The sequence below is a fragment of the Typopeltis vanoorti genome, chromosome 1, assembly GCF_054136105.1.
Source record: "Typopeltis vanoorti isolate ZY-2024b chromosome 1, IOZ_Tvanoo_1.0, whole genome shotgun sequence".
Classification (NCBI taxonomy): domain Eukaryota; kingdom Metazoa; phylum Arthropoda; class Arachnida; order Uropygi; family Thelyphonidae; genus Typopeltis; species Typopeltis vanoorti.
In genome coordinates, this window is record NC_143549.1 from 20,222,211 (window position 1) to 20,240,118 (window position 17,908).

General features: G+C 34.6%; 1 protein-coding gene across 2 annotated transcripts in view; it reads right to left on the bottom strand.

Annotated features, from left to right (window-relative positions):
* Positions 1 to 17,908, bottom strand: part of Br140 (bromodomain-containing protein 140) — a 416,387-nt gene that overhangs the window by 321,420 nt on the left and 77,059 nt on the right. For both annotated transcript variants that reach the window (XM_090413932.1, XM_090413852.1), the window contains exon 4: positions 8,968 to 9,283. In XM_090413932.1, the coding sequence (XP_090270058.1) occupies positions 8,968 to 9,283 (316 nt within the window). The remainder of the gene's footprint in view (positions 1 to 8,967; positions 9,284 to 17,908) is intronic.

Genomic DNA, 17,908 nt, shown 5'->3' on the forward strand with positions numbered 1-17,908 from the left:
TTATTTATTTCATTTAAAATGCTATTCATAACCCACTAAAGTGATTTCCCAACCCACAGTTTAAAAAACACTGCAGTAGAATACAAAATGCAAAGGAGATTGAAGGCAGTTTTGCACTTTTATTTTAGTTGACAAATGTGTGCAAGAAATGTAAACTTTCTGTCAAAGATGAGTCATAACAAATTTGCTTCTATTGCTACTGGAATACTTTGTCCCATTCTTAACTCAAGATATGAATGAAGATGCATTTTCAGCAGAAGACATTTATAGACATGTATAGACACTTTTTTCCACTGAAAACCTGAATCAATTACTAAGAGCCCACAGAGAGAGATATATACGATCAGCTGTTTGCCGAAGTTATCTTTCAGTTACCCTCATTTTACAAGAGCGACAGCAAACTGTAGTGCAGTAAATTGCAGTGACAATAATCAACATATAAAGTATTGATTATAATGGAAGGAAGGTGTTCGACGATTGAGTTAACTTTGACAGCAAGGCTGTGTCACAGCTCTACAATGACACAGAGCAGGGATGGCTCGTGCATAGGCACTGCAGCACCCCCAGTTTTTCTCGATATATAAATATATTTATTAATTTATTTATATTTGCTTGTAATATTTATTTTATCATCAACAGTCCTATACAATTCTCTTATTATGTATAAAAAATAATAAAAATCCATCTTGTAGCAGCACTGTGTTTATCACAGTGTCATATTGCCACACGCATAAGCATATGCAAGTCACAGTGAGGATGCGAGGCTATTAGTGTAATGCAGCACTGTCCGTCGTGCAGTTCCATTGTTGTTTATATGCAGTTTGTGCCAGTAGTAGAGTGTTCATAGTGCGCATTGTATTTACTCCGTCTCTTTAAATATTTGGACATTACAATAAAAGGATTTAATTGTAATGTCCAAAAATTGTGAATCTATTCCTTTAATTACAATTAAAGGAATGGATTTTATTTTTAAGTAATTTTGAATTATATCAAACTGTATAATTTTATCGATAATAAACAATGTTTTTTCGTTTATTTTTTTTTTTTAATTTTTACCATAATTTTGATATTTTATCCAAACACGTATACACTGTACTTACGGTGTGTATGTATATTTCAAAAGTTGCAGCACCCCCACAATTTGAAGCCACGAGCCGCCACTGACACAGAGGAGCCTTGGGGAACACCTTCTTGATGATATGGCCAAAATAGTGTACTTCCCACTTGGAATTATAAGACCTGATTAGACAAAGCTTTAATAAATACAAAAAGGTGTCCTCTGAGACCTAGGTTACAGAGGAGATATGTCAAAGAAAACTGAAACCAAATATTCCTGTTTTAAGAATGCTTCTCTTATACATGTATCTAAATAGATTAAATTTGAATGATGTATATGAAACCCACATTGTGTATTGAAGGGAAGATTACTACTTCTTAATACCAAAAAAGTCTAGCATTAACCTTTTCTCCAATATTTTACAAAGACAGCTGGCTAAAGCAATAAGTAAATAACTGTTTGATTGTATTGGATCCTTTCCTAGTTTTGGAATTGCAGTGACAATTGACTTATGCCAAGAACCTGAAAATTCTTCTTCTGTAAGTATTCTGCTGTATAATAAGAGGAGATCTCTAAAAGATGATGGAAGATGTTTTATTAATCCATAATGGATGTCATCAGAACCAACTGCACTGATGCAAGACAGTAATAGTTATTTTTAGTTCCTCCTTAATGAACATCTGATTATATGACTCTATACCATTGGTAGAAAAATTTAGCTGCTGTTTCTCTTGTTGCTCTTTCAATATTAAAAATTCAGGAGAATATGAAGCTGTTGCTGAGATCTATTAAAATGTTTCTCTCAAACTGTGTGTAACAGCTTTGGGATCAGCAACAACACATCCATTATATTCTAATGTAGACAAATGATATGTTTTATATCTACCATTCATTTTCCTGATTCTATTGCATTCAATTTTTGTATTGATTGTTTGATTAATTGCTGGTGCAAATTGGATCCAAGACTGTTTTATATATATGATAGGGCATCTACGAAACATACCCCATGCTCTCTCTCTTGATCTTTTTTTGCTGCATAACACTCTGGGTCCCACGAATCATTGGATAGGGTGGAAATCAAGATGATGTTTTTAGAATTGCAGCTGTTGATACCTGGACAATACAATCTGTTATATATTTTCCTGCTTCACTAATTGATGTTTTGACTGACTAAGTCAGGATTATATTTTGCAAAATGGGAAAAAGTATTACATTCATCCTGGTCAAATTTTCACATGGAAATCCATGTAGGAGAACATGCCTTCCATCAAGACATAGTGCAATAACAGGAAAATTATTGATTCCATAAATCTTTTCTTTTCAATTTCCCACAAGCAGTGAAAAAATCGAAGAGGGGAACAGAATGTATGATGCTGTTGCCTAGTCCACTGAAGAGCTTCTAGGTATGACCGTGGGCCTGTAGAACTGCTTTGGCAATCTCTTGAACTTTGATGGAGAAGACTTTTCTGTAGGGTGGTTATCGTCAATTTTCTGCAGAACAGCGGCAATTGCTGGACAAAATAGATATGGGCAAGTGTTAGTTCAATCCCTGGACAGTTTTTGCATGTTTCATAACTTCTAGTACCGTCCAGGTGAATTTTCATGCCTTTAAAGTGTTCAGTCCTTAGCCAGATGATGATTGTGGTTATTTCTCTGTTTTCATTCTTCTTCTTGATAGTTTGTTTTACCAGTCTTATTTTTGTGACAGAGTTTGCATCAGTTAGTGATAGCAGGTGTAATTTTTGAGATAAGTATCTTGCTTCTTTGGCTAGTCTGTCTGCTCTCTCTCATTGCCTTCAATATTTACATGAGCTGGTATCCAGTGCAATGTACAGTTCTTATTTTTCAAATTTAAAGTTGTTAGCTGTTCATGAATTTCCTGTGTGAGTTTTGTTTTTCCATTTTTTAATGCTCCAAGTGCAGATTTTGAGTCGCTGTAGATGGTTATTCCTTATTACTGGATTAGAGGGAATGAACTTCAGAGCTGCTTGTATGGCTCACAAGTGAAGTTTGAAGCTATTTTGCCAGCTGTGGTTTTGATTTGCATTTCCTCACCCCTGCATCTCCTTGATTGAGACTTCATCAGATGATCCATCAGTGTAGGCAATGACGGTTTAGATTATTTAAGTGGTGTATAGTGTCAAGTCCTTTTCTTTTATTTACCTGCAGTGAGTCCTTTTTTGAACATGGTTCTAAGAGATTTAAGTTAATCATTGTGTTTTTTTTTGGTAGTTCAGTGGAAAAGAATGGCTCTTTGCTTATTTCAATGGACAGGTGCTTGAAGTCTATCTGTTTTCTAATTTCATGATCATATTGTAAAGTAGATGATCTCTTTAGTCTAGATTTTCCAGTCCAAGCATCGAAAGTTCTGAGTGAGATGTGATCTTGTTGTTGGCTGCTGATTCTGTTAGTGAACTTAACTGTGAAGAGTTTTCTTTTATCTTCTAGTATGTGAAGCCCATACACTCTTGTTGAGCTTTTAAGTTATTTGTGGATAAGACTGCACCTATAATAATTTTTGCTGCTCTTGATTATACTCTGTCAACCTATTCTTTTGAGCTAGTAGAAGCTCCATTGCAGAATACAAGTGGGTAGGCATATGGAAGAAGGTACTGACTCTATTATTAAGAAGGTTTAGGTCAAGATTGCCATATCACTGAACATTTGCTCAATGATATGATGAGGTCATATCATTGAGCAAATAATATGACCTCATCACTTGTATTGGCACTACCCCACAGAGTGTTGTGTACATTCAAGTAACCCATGATACATACAGACTGAGGCTTGGCAGTATAAGATTATCAAGTTTAATCTCAGTTAATTAATACCCAGTGGTAAATATATAGAACATACTGTAATAAGAAATACCATGAATAGGCAAATCATTACTGCTTCCAGAGAAGTATTAAACTAATAGATATTTTCATGAGGGAACACGAAAATACTGTCTCACAACTATCGGATAAAAAATGGATTATGTCTCTGGTATTTATGGTAGATATTACAACGTACCTTACTTAATTTGAACCTGCAGGGCCAAGGTAAATTATAAGCAGAACTTTTTTCTGGTATAAAAGCTTTTGAAGGACAAACTGTCTGTTGAAGAAACATATGATAGAAGAAAATCTACATCATTATATTTGTTGCAAATCTGCATTTACAGTTGGATGGCAAACACAAAAGGAAACTTTTGTTGATATTACTGAAGATTTACAAATGCAACTTTTAACAAGATTTGTGGATTTTAATAAAAATAGCATCGAAATGCAATTCTTTTTGAACCCTTTTGATGACATTGATGACACACCAAACCAACTACAGATAGAAGTTTTGGAATGACAACAGAATGAAACATAAAAGAATGTAATTTTAGAAAATGTAGAAAAATTTTATCAATGCTTACCAAAAAAATTTGAAGGATTAATCAGTTTTGCAAAGAAAATGATAGTCGCATTTGGAAGCACATACATTTGCAAACAAGCATTTTCTGCCATGAGTTTTAGAAAAAATAAATTTTCTTCTCGACTGACTGATGAACATTTGTATGCTTTGATTCTAATTTGAACCTCAGGTTATAAAGTGGATATAGATAATTTGGCTAAGGGAAAACAATCACAAAAGGCACATTAAGCAGGGAGATACACATATTGTGATGCATAAATTATATTACTTTGTTTTTACATGGTAATAAATTTTCATTGAGTTTCATTTTCATGCTTGTTTCATATCTTGTATTTTAAATGTGTCTGTGTTTTTTAAGATTAATATAATAAAAATTTATAATAAGTATTTTTTTCACTCACTATGTTCGCTTAATTAAACCCTTGCGGTTTTAAACGATTATTAAAAATAAAAGTTGAATGTGGCCTGCGAGTCTGAAAAGGTTGTCGACCCCCGTGCTAGACTTGGCTGGCAATGTGCCAAGAAGTCAATTCATGCTGAATGGGAGAAAGGAATAAGGTGATGTACGAATTTGTTACGACACGTGAAATCGTGTGCTTTATAAGTAAATTTTCCATTGTTGTACAAGCAAAGTAGTTACTCCTTTAAAAACTTGAAAAGAAAATCTAATTTTCCAACATATAATAATAAACACTCATCCCACGAAATGCATTAATTGCCCAATTATCGGAATGGATTCACCTTCTGACATGCGCAAAAGTGTCGAGGGGTCTCGCATCTGTGGTTGCACAGTAGTTGAGTTACTACTGTGCAGTAGTTGAGTTACTCAGTGACCACTTTGTAAGGGTATATCATACAAGTGAGTTAATACTGTGACATATGTGACAGAGTTATGTGGAAGCAGAGGTGAACGAAGTGGAGGTTCTTAGGATATTGCAGAATCTCAATGTAAATACAACTAGGATATTAGCTTGCAGGAATGTGCAAAAGAACTGGCAATGTCTCTCACTAGGCTTACTTATGAAAAATAAATCCTTTGCATAAGGGAGGTTCTAAAGACTGCAGTTGCAAATTATAGACCAATTATTATCTCAGGAGTGGCAGTAAAAATACTGGAAAAATTGGTAAAAAATAGAATTCAGGCACAAGGGTCGATCATGCCTAACAATTTACTAACTTTTCTATTTATTTATTTATTTATTTAGCATATGAGGGAAATACAAGAAATTACTGAGCAAAACTATATACAGACTGACAGGTCAGGTAAACAATTGATAGCACCGCCTTGGAGTAAATGCAAATTCCTGAGGCCTCCAGGAAAGGAGTGTATGGGGAAGTCATCGGTGATAGGATGCATAGACTAACTTTTTATAATATAAAGAGGACAGCTGAGTTGGATAGAGGAAATGGATACATCATGATTCTACTGGATTATGCAAAGGCATTTGATCAAATACCACATGGAACTCTGTTATGCAAATTAGAACATGAGGGATGGATATGACACTGATAATGTAGATAAGATGGTTGCTGCTGTACATATACCAGAAAGTGGTATATGAAGGAGAAGAATTCATGCGAAAGCTGATGACTAGCAGTGTGCCTCGAGGTTCGGTGCTAGAACCACTAGTGTTTAATTTGTATATAAATGATATAGGAAATAACCTAAAAGGAAATATTCAGTTGTTTGCAGATGATACAAAATTAGGAAGAGTAAGCAAATCAAGATGATATGGAGAGCTTGTAGGATGATTTAAATAAGCTGTCATTATGGGCAAAAGATAATGGGTATCAGTTTAATGTACAGAAATGTAAAGTTATGCATTTTGGGATAAACAGATTACAAGCTGTACAGATTACAAGCTGTACCTGGAGTACAGTTCCATCAGTGTGGAACACTGATGGAACTGTACTCCAGGAAATAGATGAAACTAGGGATTTATGGGTTTTGGCAGACAAAAATTTGAAGTTTAGAGGACATATTGCTAAGGTAGCTCATAAAATAACTTTGCTATTGAAGAACACACTGACAAACAGAGATAAGTTGTTATTATTATTACCCAAGACCTCATGGAGTCAAAGACTCATCTGGGAGGTCCTTTTATCACACACACACACACACACAGCTCATCATACCATGCTTTGAACACATTTGGACTCCCTGCAGACACCAACTCTCAGGCAAGGCAAGGCAAGCCATTCCAATCATTTACAACTCTGCACGAAAAAAAAACCACCTCTCACTCCCCACTCACACCTTCTTTATACAGTTTCCAGGGATGACCTCTGGTTCTCTCCTGATCTCCCACTATTTTCTATAGAACTTCTCCAGCATTGATCCTATAACAACCCATTACCAACTTGTAGGTCTCTATCATATCTCCCCTCTTCCTCCTGTCCACCAGACTCTGCAAATTGCATCTCCTCAATCTTTCCTCATACTCGACATTCCAGAGGTCAAAAACTACCTTAGTCAGTCGCCTTTGGACTCTTTCCAACATCTCTTCATCCTTCTGAAAATCAGGTGACCAAATCTGGGCACAACAGTCCATGTGTGACTATTGTGCCAAGATCGTGCCGCTTTATGAAGAGGCACAATCTTGCCCTCCTACCACTCCTTAGGGACTTGACCGACTGCAAGATCGTATTAAAAAAATATGTCAAGACAGGTGTCAACTCCCTGGCACATTCCTTCAGAATACATGATGATATATTATCAAGTCCAAAGCCTTATTAACATCTAGTTTATTCAACTCCCCATACACCTCTTTCTCACTTACAGTCAGTCTCTCCTCCCCATCATCTAGTGCTCTCAGTCTCTCCAGGAAGTCACATTCATAAGATTGAAAGACCTGTATGAACTGCTCATTAAGTATCTCCACCACACATTCTGCAACAGCTGCTTTATACCATTTCCTCCAATCAATGTCATCCTTCCATAATCATTTTTAATTTTGCTGGCTACATATCGAAAGAACTCATTAGGATTCTTTTTGGCTTCATTAGCTAACTGCTGTTCATACCTCTCTTTAGCTACCCTCACCAACCAAGTCACTCTCCTTGCCTGGTCTTTGTAGACCTCATGGAATTGGTTATTTCCATTTCGCTTATGCTGCCTCCACAATGCCCTCTTTCTCTGTATCTCTTTATAAGGTCATAATACATCCACATCTGGATTACTGTGCTCAGGTCCGGTCTCCTGGTTTCTTGGGGATGAAGAAGTGGTGTAGAGCAGCGCTTCCCAAACTGTGAGCCGCGGCCCCCTTGGGGGCCGTAAGGTTTGCTGAGGGGAGCCATGAAATAATGAAAACAAATTTAAAATGTTTTAAGACTAAGTAGATTTTTTTATCTTAAAAGAAACGTATTTAATTCTATTATTTTTTTATATTTTAATGGAAAAAATCACACATTGGCATTGATTCACAAATTTTGCTTCCTGCGTATTTCGGCGCTTAATGAATATTAGTAAATATATGCTTGTTCATATAAGTTTCATTTCAGAGGTATTGATAAGAAGCACAAAAATGCTTACAAATGCAATATGTCGAATAACGAATATAAATTGTATTGAATATAAATACAATAAATATTATAATAATATATGTCTGTATTACTATTTTTTTTTTCGATGGGGGCCGTGAAATATTTTAATTTTTCCAAAGGGGCCTTTACATCCATAAGTTTGGGAAGCACTGGTGTAGACGATTCAGAGGGGAGCAACCAAGATGGTAAGTGATCTGTGGAATGCTCCCTATGAGGATACATTGAAGGTTTGTAAATTTTGGCAGAAATTTTTTTTTTGGCAGACAGAAATTTGAAATTTAGAGGGCATATTGCTAAGGTAGCTCATAAAATAACTTGGCTATTGAAGAACACAATAACAAACAAAGATAAGTTGTTATTCCTCTTTATAAGGCCATAATACATCCACATCTGGATTACTGTGCTCAGGTCTGGTCTCCTGGGTTTTCATGGGGATGAAGAAGTGGTGTAGAGGATTCAGAGGCGAGCAATCAAGATGGTAAGTGGTCTGTGGACTACTCCTTATGAGGATACATTCAGGGTTTGTAAATTGCAAAAGTTGGTTAATAGGCAAAAAAAAAGGGGGGATTTGATAGAAATGTTTCAATTATTTAAAGGGTTTTAAAGGAATTATGGAGGAGAAATGTTTCAGCACTTGACTAAAAGGGACAGAACAAGAGGTCATCCCTGGAAGTTGAGAAAAGTGTGTTTAGTCGGGGCATAAACTTTTTTTTTTACTTTAAGTGTTGAGAATGAATGGAATGAGCTGCCAAAGTCAGTTGTTAGCACATTGCCTGTTAATGGCTTTAAGGAGAGGTATGATAGATTGTGCAGATAGTTTAGGTCTCCTGCGATGAATCTTTTGACTCCATGGAGGTGCACATATAATAATAATATTATATGCAGGATCATATCTATACATACATATTAACTCATTTTTCATTTCCTTATACAGATTATTCATAATTAAATATATTCCTCACCTATATAACAGTTAGCTTTATGGCACTGGATACAAGCTCCAACACTTCTTTGTTTGCATATATAGCAGGAAAGTTTCCAACGGGCAGGAGGAATGTTTTCTATACTATCAATTGGTTCTAAAAACACTGTGTTTGCAAAACACACTTCTGGTATCCACAGAGCACAAACGACATGAGCCCAACGTCCATCATCTGTTTGTTTAAAGGCACCACCTTTGTTAGGACACAAAACACAATCAACAGCTCGTGAAGGTGACTGTAAACATCGTCTACATAACCACTGTCCTTCTGGGATATAAGGTACTCCATAACATTCCTAAATTTGAAAGAAACATTTAAAACAATTACTAAACAGCATAAAATAAACTAGCAATACTTCTAAAATCATTGAGACAAAAATTAATTTTACTGATGTTTCACAATTACTTGAACTCTGGTGCTAAAACTAATATAATTTTCACATGCTCCAGTCATGATGTTATGTATTCTGATTGTTGCTGTGTACCTTCAATCTCTCTCTCTCATTCAGCTGGCAGTAACAATGCCATTTTGGTTGGAAATGCTGTGGTTCAAAACTTTATTGAGTAAGGATGGATGGTTTAAAGTTCCTGTAAGATTGTGTTATTTTGTTATTGTTCTGATAATGTTTACAATGATAAATTAACGTATTTTTAGAAAGTTTTTTTTTTTATGCATTTGTTGTATTTTTTATTTTTGTTAATGAATTATATATTTGGTTTAATCCTATAACCAAGTGTAAGCAAACAAAGTTTGTGCCTGAAGTAATTTCAGGACTGGGGCAACTCATGGCAAAGGTGGTATGACTTCACATCACTTGCCTTAGTATCCCATAAATAAAGCACATCTCCTTGAGGACATGTATAATGCTATGCATTAAGGGAAGGATCACTACTCAGACCGGTTTCGACCTTTATTGATGTCTCATCGGTGGGAGCCAAACCCAGAAGTGGTGATACCAAGGTGAAAGTAATGCACAAGTCATATTTCCATATACAAGTTGCCAAAAGGTGTCACACCTTATTATTAAAATTCTCTCGATTAGAAATAGTTGATGGAAGTTGTTTTTCACTTGGTTATGCTAGGAATTATATATTTGGTTAATACTTTATCCAAGTGTAAGCAAACATTGTTTGCTTACACTTGGATAAAGGACTGGGGCAACTCTGCATTACTTCCACCTTGGTATTACCACCTCTGGATCTGGCTTCCACTGATGAGATCTCAATAAAGGTCGAAACCAGTCTGCGTAGTGACCCTTCCCTTAATGCATAGTATTATACATGTCCACAAGGAGATGTGCTTTGCATTATGGGATACTAAGGCAAGTGATGTGAAGTCATACCACCTTTGTCACAAGTTGTCCCAGTCTTGAAATTACTTCAGGCACAAATTTTGCTTACACTTGGATAAAAGATTAAACCAAATATATAATTCCTAGCATAACCAAGTAGAAAACAACTTCCATATTTTTGTTAATATATTTGTAGATTTTTAATTATAGGCGTGTAAAATCGATGCCAAAAAATCATCAGAACAATAGAACAACATCAAGTCACAAGAACCTTTGTCACAAAGAAACAACATCTAATTGTATGTTTCATCCTGTTTGCCTATAACCAAATAGCCTCAAACTCCCTGCTGAATGGAACATTACATTTATGATTGGTATCATGAATTTTTACAATAACAGAACTCAAATCATTGGAGATGATTTGAGTAGTTCTGTTATTCTACCTCCTCTTTCTCTTTCCTGAAAATGTAAACTTTTCATTCGATTCCAGTTACTACATCTGATTCTGAGTCATTGAACAAAATCAATAACAAACCAATAACACCAACGAAGATAAAGCAAATAACTTGACAAAAGAAATTTAATTTTAAAATAAATTATTAGACAATTCACATGGGAATGACAAAAAAAAAAAATTGAAAAATGTCTAGAGAGCCATAGATGGGTAAATAAATAAATAAATGAAATATGATATCAAATAATAAAGTCAAGTACACTATAAGATAAAAGGTGTAATATGGTATGGTGATTTGAATATTAAACCAGGATTGACAAAGAGGTTCACTATTTTAAGCCTTCTGGGAGCAAAAATTGGAGATGTGAAAATTGCAACTGAAAACAAAAAATAAAAAAAATAAATAAAAGAGATGTTGTGCTTGGAGGAAGAAATGATTTAAGTAGTGATAATATATGAGAGAGAGGATATAAAAGGATTCCTTGAAGAAGCGAGAAAGAACAGTGATGTTAAAATGAAAATTATAAGTCTACTCTCAAAAAATGATAGAATGAATTACTGAGGACTTCATATAAGAAAATAGAAAGTTTTTGAATGTGGAGTGAGTTTGATGGCAGAAAAGACTTGTATAAAAGGAATGGATTTTGCATCAGGAACCTGGAGTGTCAGGAAAACTAGATCATCATGTCAGGAATGGTAACAGCATGTATGTGTGTGCATGCACACCCAAGTGCAACTAAGATATACAAATATGATAATGACAGAGTTAGTGAGCATGGTTATCAAATCTAGTGAAGGTGATAACATGTAGAAAATTGAGTTCAGATATGTTGAGTGAGTGAGTGAATGGAGTGAAGTGTGAGTGTGTGTGCGTGCGCGCGCCTGGGTAAATAAGATGGGAAAGAGAAAAATGCCAACTGGATCAAGTAGACTGCAGATGCAACAAAGGAAAAATACAGTAGATAACTTCAGATATGATGAAAGTGATGAAAAGTGAGCACTACAATATTCTAGATGTTTCATGTAATTACTTTGAAAGTTTGTTAAATGAAACAAGCAATGACAGCATGTTTGAACACTCAACAGGAACATAATCAAGAATACATATCAATAAGTCTGGTAGTTCCTTTTATTTGTTTAAACAAATAGAAGGAACAGCAATGGGCAATCCTATCTCACTAATCTTAGCTGATTATTTCATGGAGCATCTAAAAAAAGAACTCTTTGACACTATATTCTTTCAGCTTTGTATATGGTTATGTTAGGTTAATGATATATTTGCAATCTGGTCCCACACTGAGTCAGAATTACTTCAGTTCCTAGAGAAAATAAACTCCTTGAACAATTGTATACCAAGTTCATTATTGAACCTGAATCCAATAACTAACTACCCTTTTTTGGATGTCATAATAATTAGTAATCCCACAGGTCATATTGTTTCAGTTTATTGGAAGTTTAAGTTTACTGGCAGATACATTCACTCATCCTCTCACCATCATTAATCACAAAAAAAATGGGTATTATCAAGAATCTTGTACACAGAGCTCATGCAATCTGCTCTTCTGATCCCCTTTTGTTAGATGAACTGAATAAAACTACAATTTCCAATGCATACAGATTGGAAACTGTATGCATTCTTATCAACAAAGAACACATTACCACCTCTTTCCTTACCGGGTGTCCCTCAAGTACCCTGCTCATGTCACCTTTCCTATTTTGGACAGACTGACTGTTCTGCCTTGAATAGAATTGAAGGACATCAAGATTATATTAGTTTTTTTTGGAATCTGAGAAGTCTGGCTGATTCTCACATTATTGACACTTGGCACAGAATTCTTCTAAACCAAACAAAACTTCTTCATCCCGGAAAGTTCAAATTTAATCGTTTCTTTTTTGAAACATATGAAACGTTAAGAAATTGTCCAAACCTGAATTGTTCAGACTGTATGCCAATATCCAAGTTTTGGGAAGTGATCACTATTATTTCTTCATTTTTTTTTTTTTTAAATCTACACAACTTACTACAATGTTCCTTTGAACTCTATAGTGTGATATCATATACTTCAGCTGCAACCAAGATACAAGCTAATATATACATGATTTATGACTCATTATTTTGATTCATCTTTTGAATGTAGTTTAACAATCGTTCGCCCTGATAATGACCATGTAATGTTGGAGTTTTTGAATAAATTCTATATAATGTTTGTGATTGTCTGTGAAAATACTAATGGTGGTGGTCGGCGGTAGATGACATTGGTGTAGATGATGAAGACAGTTGCGATTGGTGGAGACAGAGAGTTGTAGAGTAGGTGCTCTCCCTTGAGGAGTCTTTGGACTCCCCAGAAGTATCATGTAATAATAATATTTTTTGTTACATGTGCAAGCCTTGAAACTTACTTTAATATATATAAATATCAGTTAGGTAACAGAGAAAACTCAAGAAAAGACTGAAGGATAATTTATTGAGCTGCCACAAGACAACTTTCTCAAGCATGTGAAAGAAGGAATGTAAGATCAAAAACTATTAGATTTGATCACAAAAAAGGTCCAGTAAGATGTGGCTGTTTTGCACCATTTAGTAACAGTGATACTGACTTGAAAAAAGAGCTAACTGCATGGATATTCCAATTAGGAAAGAATGCATTCTAAACTACAAAAAACAATGATCCAGTATATGAAGATGATGTGCAAGAAATATCACAAGAATAAGATGAGAGAAGAGCTATGAAATATATAAAGCATAAGTGAGAAATTAATATTATGGAAAGTTAAAGTCAGAATATAAAAAGAAACTGGCAATGCAGGCTAAAGGCAATCCAAAATAATTTTATCTTTAGATTGCAAATAAAAGAAGGGGAAAAAATGAAGAATAACTTTGCTGAACATTGGGATATGCTTTTGTCTGAAGCAGTTAGAAAAGTACAAACAGGTTATATTTGAGCATAACCTCAATAAGAATTCAACAATGGGGACAAATGGTATATCACTACACATGCTAAAGGAATTAACAGCTGAAATGTTTAGGCTCTTGCCCTGGTGTAATTTGAGTCCTAGCTCAGGAAAGATCCTATAAGAATAAAAAGAATATATGAAATCCATTGTACAAGGGTGATACAAACACTGAGGTCTAATTATAAATCTATCAGTATCTCAGGAAAGGAGGTGGTAAAGACTTTTAGAAAGTCAGTAACAACTCACAGAAATAGGTTCATAGGCAAGCTGTACTTTGTAAGGAACAGCATAGATGTACTAAAGTGACATCTGATAGGATAATATTTCTAGGGGATCAGGAGAAAGTGGAGAGGATTCAGAGATGATGTTAAAAGCTCATGACAGGTCTGTGGAATATCCACTATGACAGTGTTTCTCACACTTCAGATATCCACAGACCCCTTCTTAAATTTTCATTATTACCAAATACCCCCTAATTAATTAATTAAAAAAATAAATTAATTAATTAAAACAAATAAATTAATTCAAAATATTAAAAAATTAAATATCTATTTTATTTGAATTTATATGTTCATGTAAACAAAAATTATGATTTATTTTTAATAGAACAAACTTTATTAAGATACTATAAAGTTACTTGAAATAATTTATCATCAATGAGAGGAGTGATATTGCTTATGGTGAGATAAAATTTCAGCAAAATTTGGCTCTATAGTTGTTAATTTCGATCTCAGATGCAGTTCGACATCTATAATGCGATTCCTCTTCTTTGTCTTAATATCTACAAGGACCGAAAATCCAACTTCGCACAGATATGAACGTGGAAATAGAAAAATGAACCTCAGAGCTTTATCTGTTAATTCAGGAAATTCAGTCTGTATTTGTAGCCAAAATGATGATAACATATTCTCGCTGTATTTATTTTTTAGGAAACTATCAGAAGCTAGTTCTAAAAGTTGTTCTTCTTCTATTGACGTTAGACCCTTTGGCATAAATTTGTTTTTATTGAAAGGGTATCTTATCCACTCAATATTAATGTCCAATTCAGGAAAATACTTTTCTAGATTCATTTGTAAGCTTTTTAAATGCCGCATGATAATAATTTTCACATCATCATCAATTTGTTCATTTCAACTTGCGAACAATTCATGAAGCGATGGAAACACGTCAAATTCTCCATTACCAACCCGCTTTTGCCATAACTTCATTTTTGCCAACGTGGCATTCACTTTATCTTGGACATGAAATATAGAAATTTCCTTGCCTTGTAAAGATAAATTAAGACTATTTAATACAGTAAATATATCTGCCAGGTATGCTAATTGACTGAGCCATTTCAAATTATGTAAATGCTGTTTCAATTCAAACTTTTCATTAAGAAAAATTTGTAGTTCATTCCGAAATTCAAATAAACGAGTAAGGACTTTTCCACGAGAAAGCCAACGAACATCGGTATGGAAAAGAAGTTGTGTATAGTTGCTTCCCATTTCTTTGCAAAGTTGAGAGAAAAGTCTGGCATTTAGAGGACATCCTTTAATTAATATAATTTATAATTTTTACAGCTTCATCAAGAACTTTTCTTAGGTCTGTAAACATCATATGTGTAGCCAAAGCCTCCCTGTGTATGCAGCAGTGTGTCGACTTTGCATTTGGTGCAATAGCTTGAATCCATGAAACAAGCCCTTTTTTAGATCCGACCATGGATTTCGCTCCGTCCGTGCTTATCCCAACACAACTTTTCCAATCAAGCTTGTTTTGATGCATAAAGTATTTATGCTGTTGAATATTTCTTCTCCTGTCATATGTTCTGGCAAGGGTTGAATATAAAAGATTGTTATGAATTTTTTGATTTTTTTCATACCTAACGAACACTAGAAGATTTGCAAAATTTGTAATGTCGGTGGATTCATCTACCTGCAGCGCATAATAACGACTCTTACGTATATTGGATAACAATGTTTGTTTTATATTTTCAGCCATTTCAGTGATTCTTCGATGAACGGTACTATTTGAAAGGCAAATCTGATCAAAAGATCTTTTTGCATTATCTCCGATCATAATTTCCACTATTATTTTTGCTGCAGGCTTGACCAAAGTTTCACCAATTGTTTCCGCTGCACCAATTTTTGTTATTAATAGTGACACACGATATCGGATCTTTCGTATATCGGATAACAATGTTTGTTTTATATTTTCAGCCATTTCAGTGATTCTTCGATGAACGGTACTATTTGAAAGGCAAATCTGATCAAAAGATCTTTTTGCATTATCTCCGATCATAATTTCCACTATTATTTTTGCTGCAGGCTTGACCAAAGTTTCACCAATTGTTTCCGCTGCACCAATTTTTGCTATTAATAGTGACACACGATATGAAGCTTCTAAAGCCTTCATGTTTTCACCTCCTGACATGATCAACATCACTTTTTGAGATTCTTTTTAATTTTTTAGTTTATTTTGAAAAAATTTGACAGGTTTGTCCTTGCATTCATTATGTTTTGATTCAAAATGGCGATTTAAATTACATGGTTACATGCTTTCATTTTTTTAAAGTTTCACCACAAATTACACATAATGGAATAGGTTCCTCTTCATTTCTCCTACATGAAAATCCACATTTCAAGTAATTTATTTCGTACTTATGAAGGTTTCTCATCTTCTTCCTAGTTGGTTCTTTAGAGATGTCAGACGACACACACTTATCAATTTCACTTGATCCAGATACAATATCAACATTTTCTTGTTGCTGAGAGCTACTTGTATCTACTATGTTCCTCTCTTTTTTTCGCATTTTAAAAATCCAGTCTTTAACCAGTGAACCATACTTTGAAAGAATTTGAAAGCTAAAAAAAATTACTGTATTTAACGAACAGTCCTTCAACAAATGGCTAGTGAAAGCAGAACTCGAAACAGACAGCAATGGAAGGCCAGTAGAGATAAAGCAGCTATGAAGACATTCATATGATTGGTGCGGTATTAACAAAAGATCGCGCTACTAATTCACAAAGGCAAGCCGACAGTTCAGTTGAAATGCTAATTCTCTTCAACTGAATTCCTTATATAATATCTGAAACATATTCACTATATATTTCTTAGTTTTAACACATTCACTCAAACAAAACCATATGTTGCCGGTGCACCATATGGTTTTGATTGTCTACTATACAGCATTTTATGTGGGAGGGGTCATGCGATTCATTAGTTAGTGCCATTTTTACCCAGTTGTCTCTAATTGCACTGTTTGTTGAGAAACATATTACACAGCCTGCAGATGTCTCTGTACCTTATTCAGTGATACAATAGAAACGTTTTACGATCTCAAACTTAAATTTTATTCCATGCGTTAATGGTGCATAACAAAAAATTGCCACAGACCCCCTGAAGACCTTTCGCGAACCCCCGGGGGTCCGTGTACCACACTTTGAGAAACACTGCACTATGAAGATGTGTGGGTTGTAGTTTGGCTGACAGGCAGAGGAGAGGGATATGATAGAAACTTATAAGTTACCAAAGGGATTCTATAAGATTGACACAAAAATATTTCCATACCTGGAGGAGTAGGGGGAAAACAAGGAGTCACACTTGGAAGTTGTCTAAGAGCATGGTTAGTAAGGACATGCAGACTGGGTTCTTTACTTAGAGAGCAGTGAATGAGTGGTATAAATAATAATAATATAATGAAAGCCTGTCATATTATTTAGAAGATATAAAAGTGGAATATAAACTACTGACTTGGTAAAAATAGTGACTGAAAGTGTTATATGGGAGTTGAGTCTGCAGGATTTAAGATGATTGATGTTCCCCAAGCATCAGTCCTTGGAGCGTTATTGTTCAATCTATACATTAATGATATTGGGAAGGATCTGACATTAGATATTCAACTGTTTTCTGAAAATGCAAAGATAAGAAATGTAATCATAGTGATATACAGAACTTACAGAATGGCTTGAACAGGATAGAATAATGGACAAATAATAATAGTAGTAAGTGTAAATCCTTTCTTTCATAATTACATGGTGATCAACATTATGGGGACAACTACTATGTTACAGTAAAAATTCCGTTTAATAAGAACCAAAATAATCACCCGACACTTCAACCTTCATATAAAGGTCTTCATCTGGAGTACACACACATAACTAAGAGTTTATAAAGCAGAATAATAGAATAAGATGATAACCTTTATTTGAATTAAAAACATGACATTTCATTTTAATTGC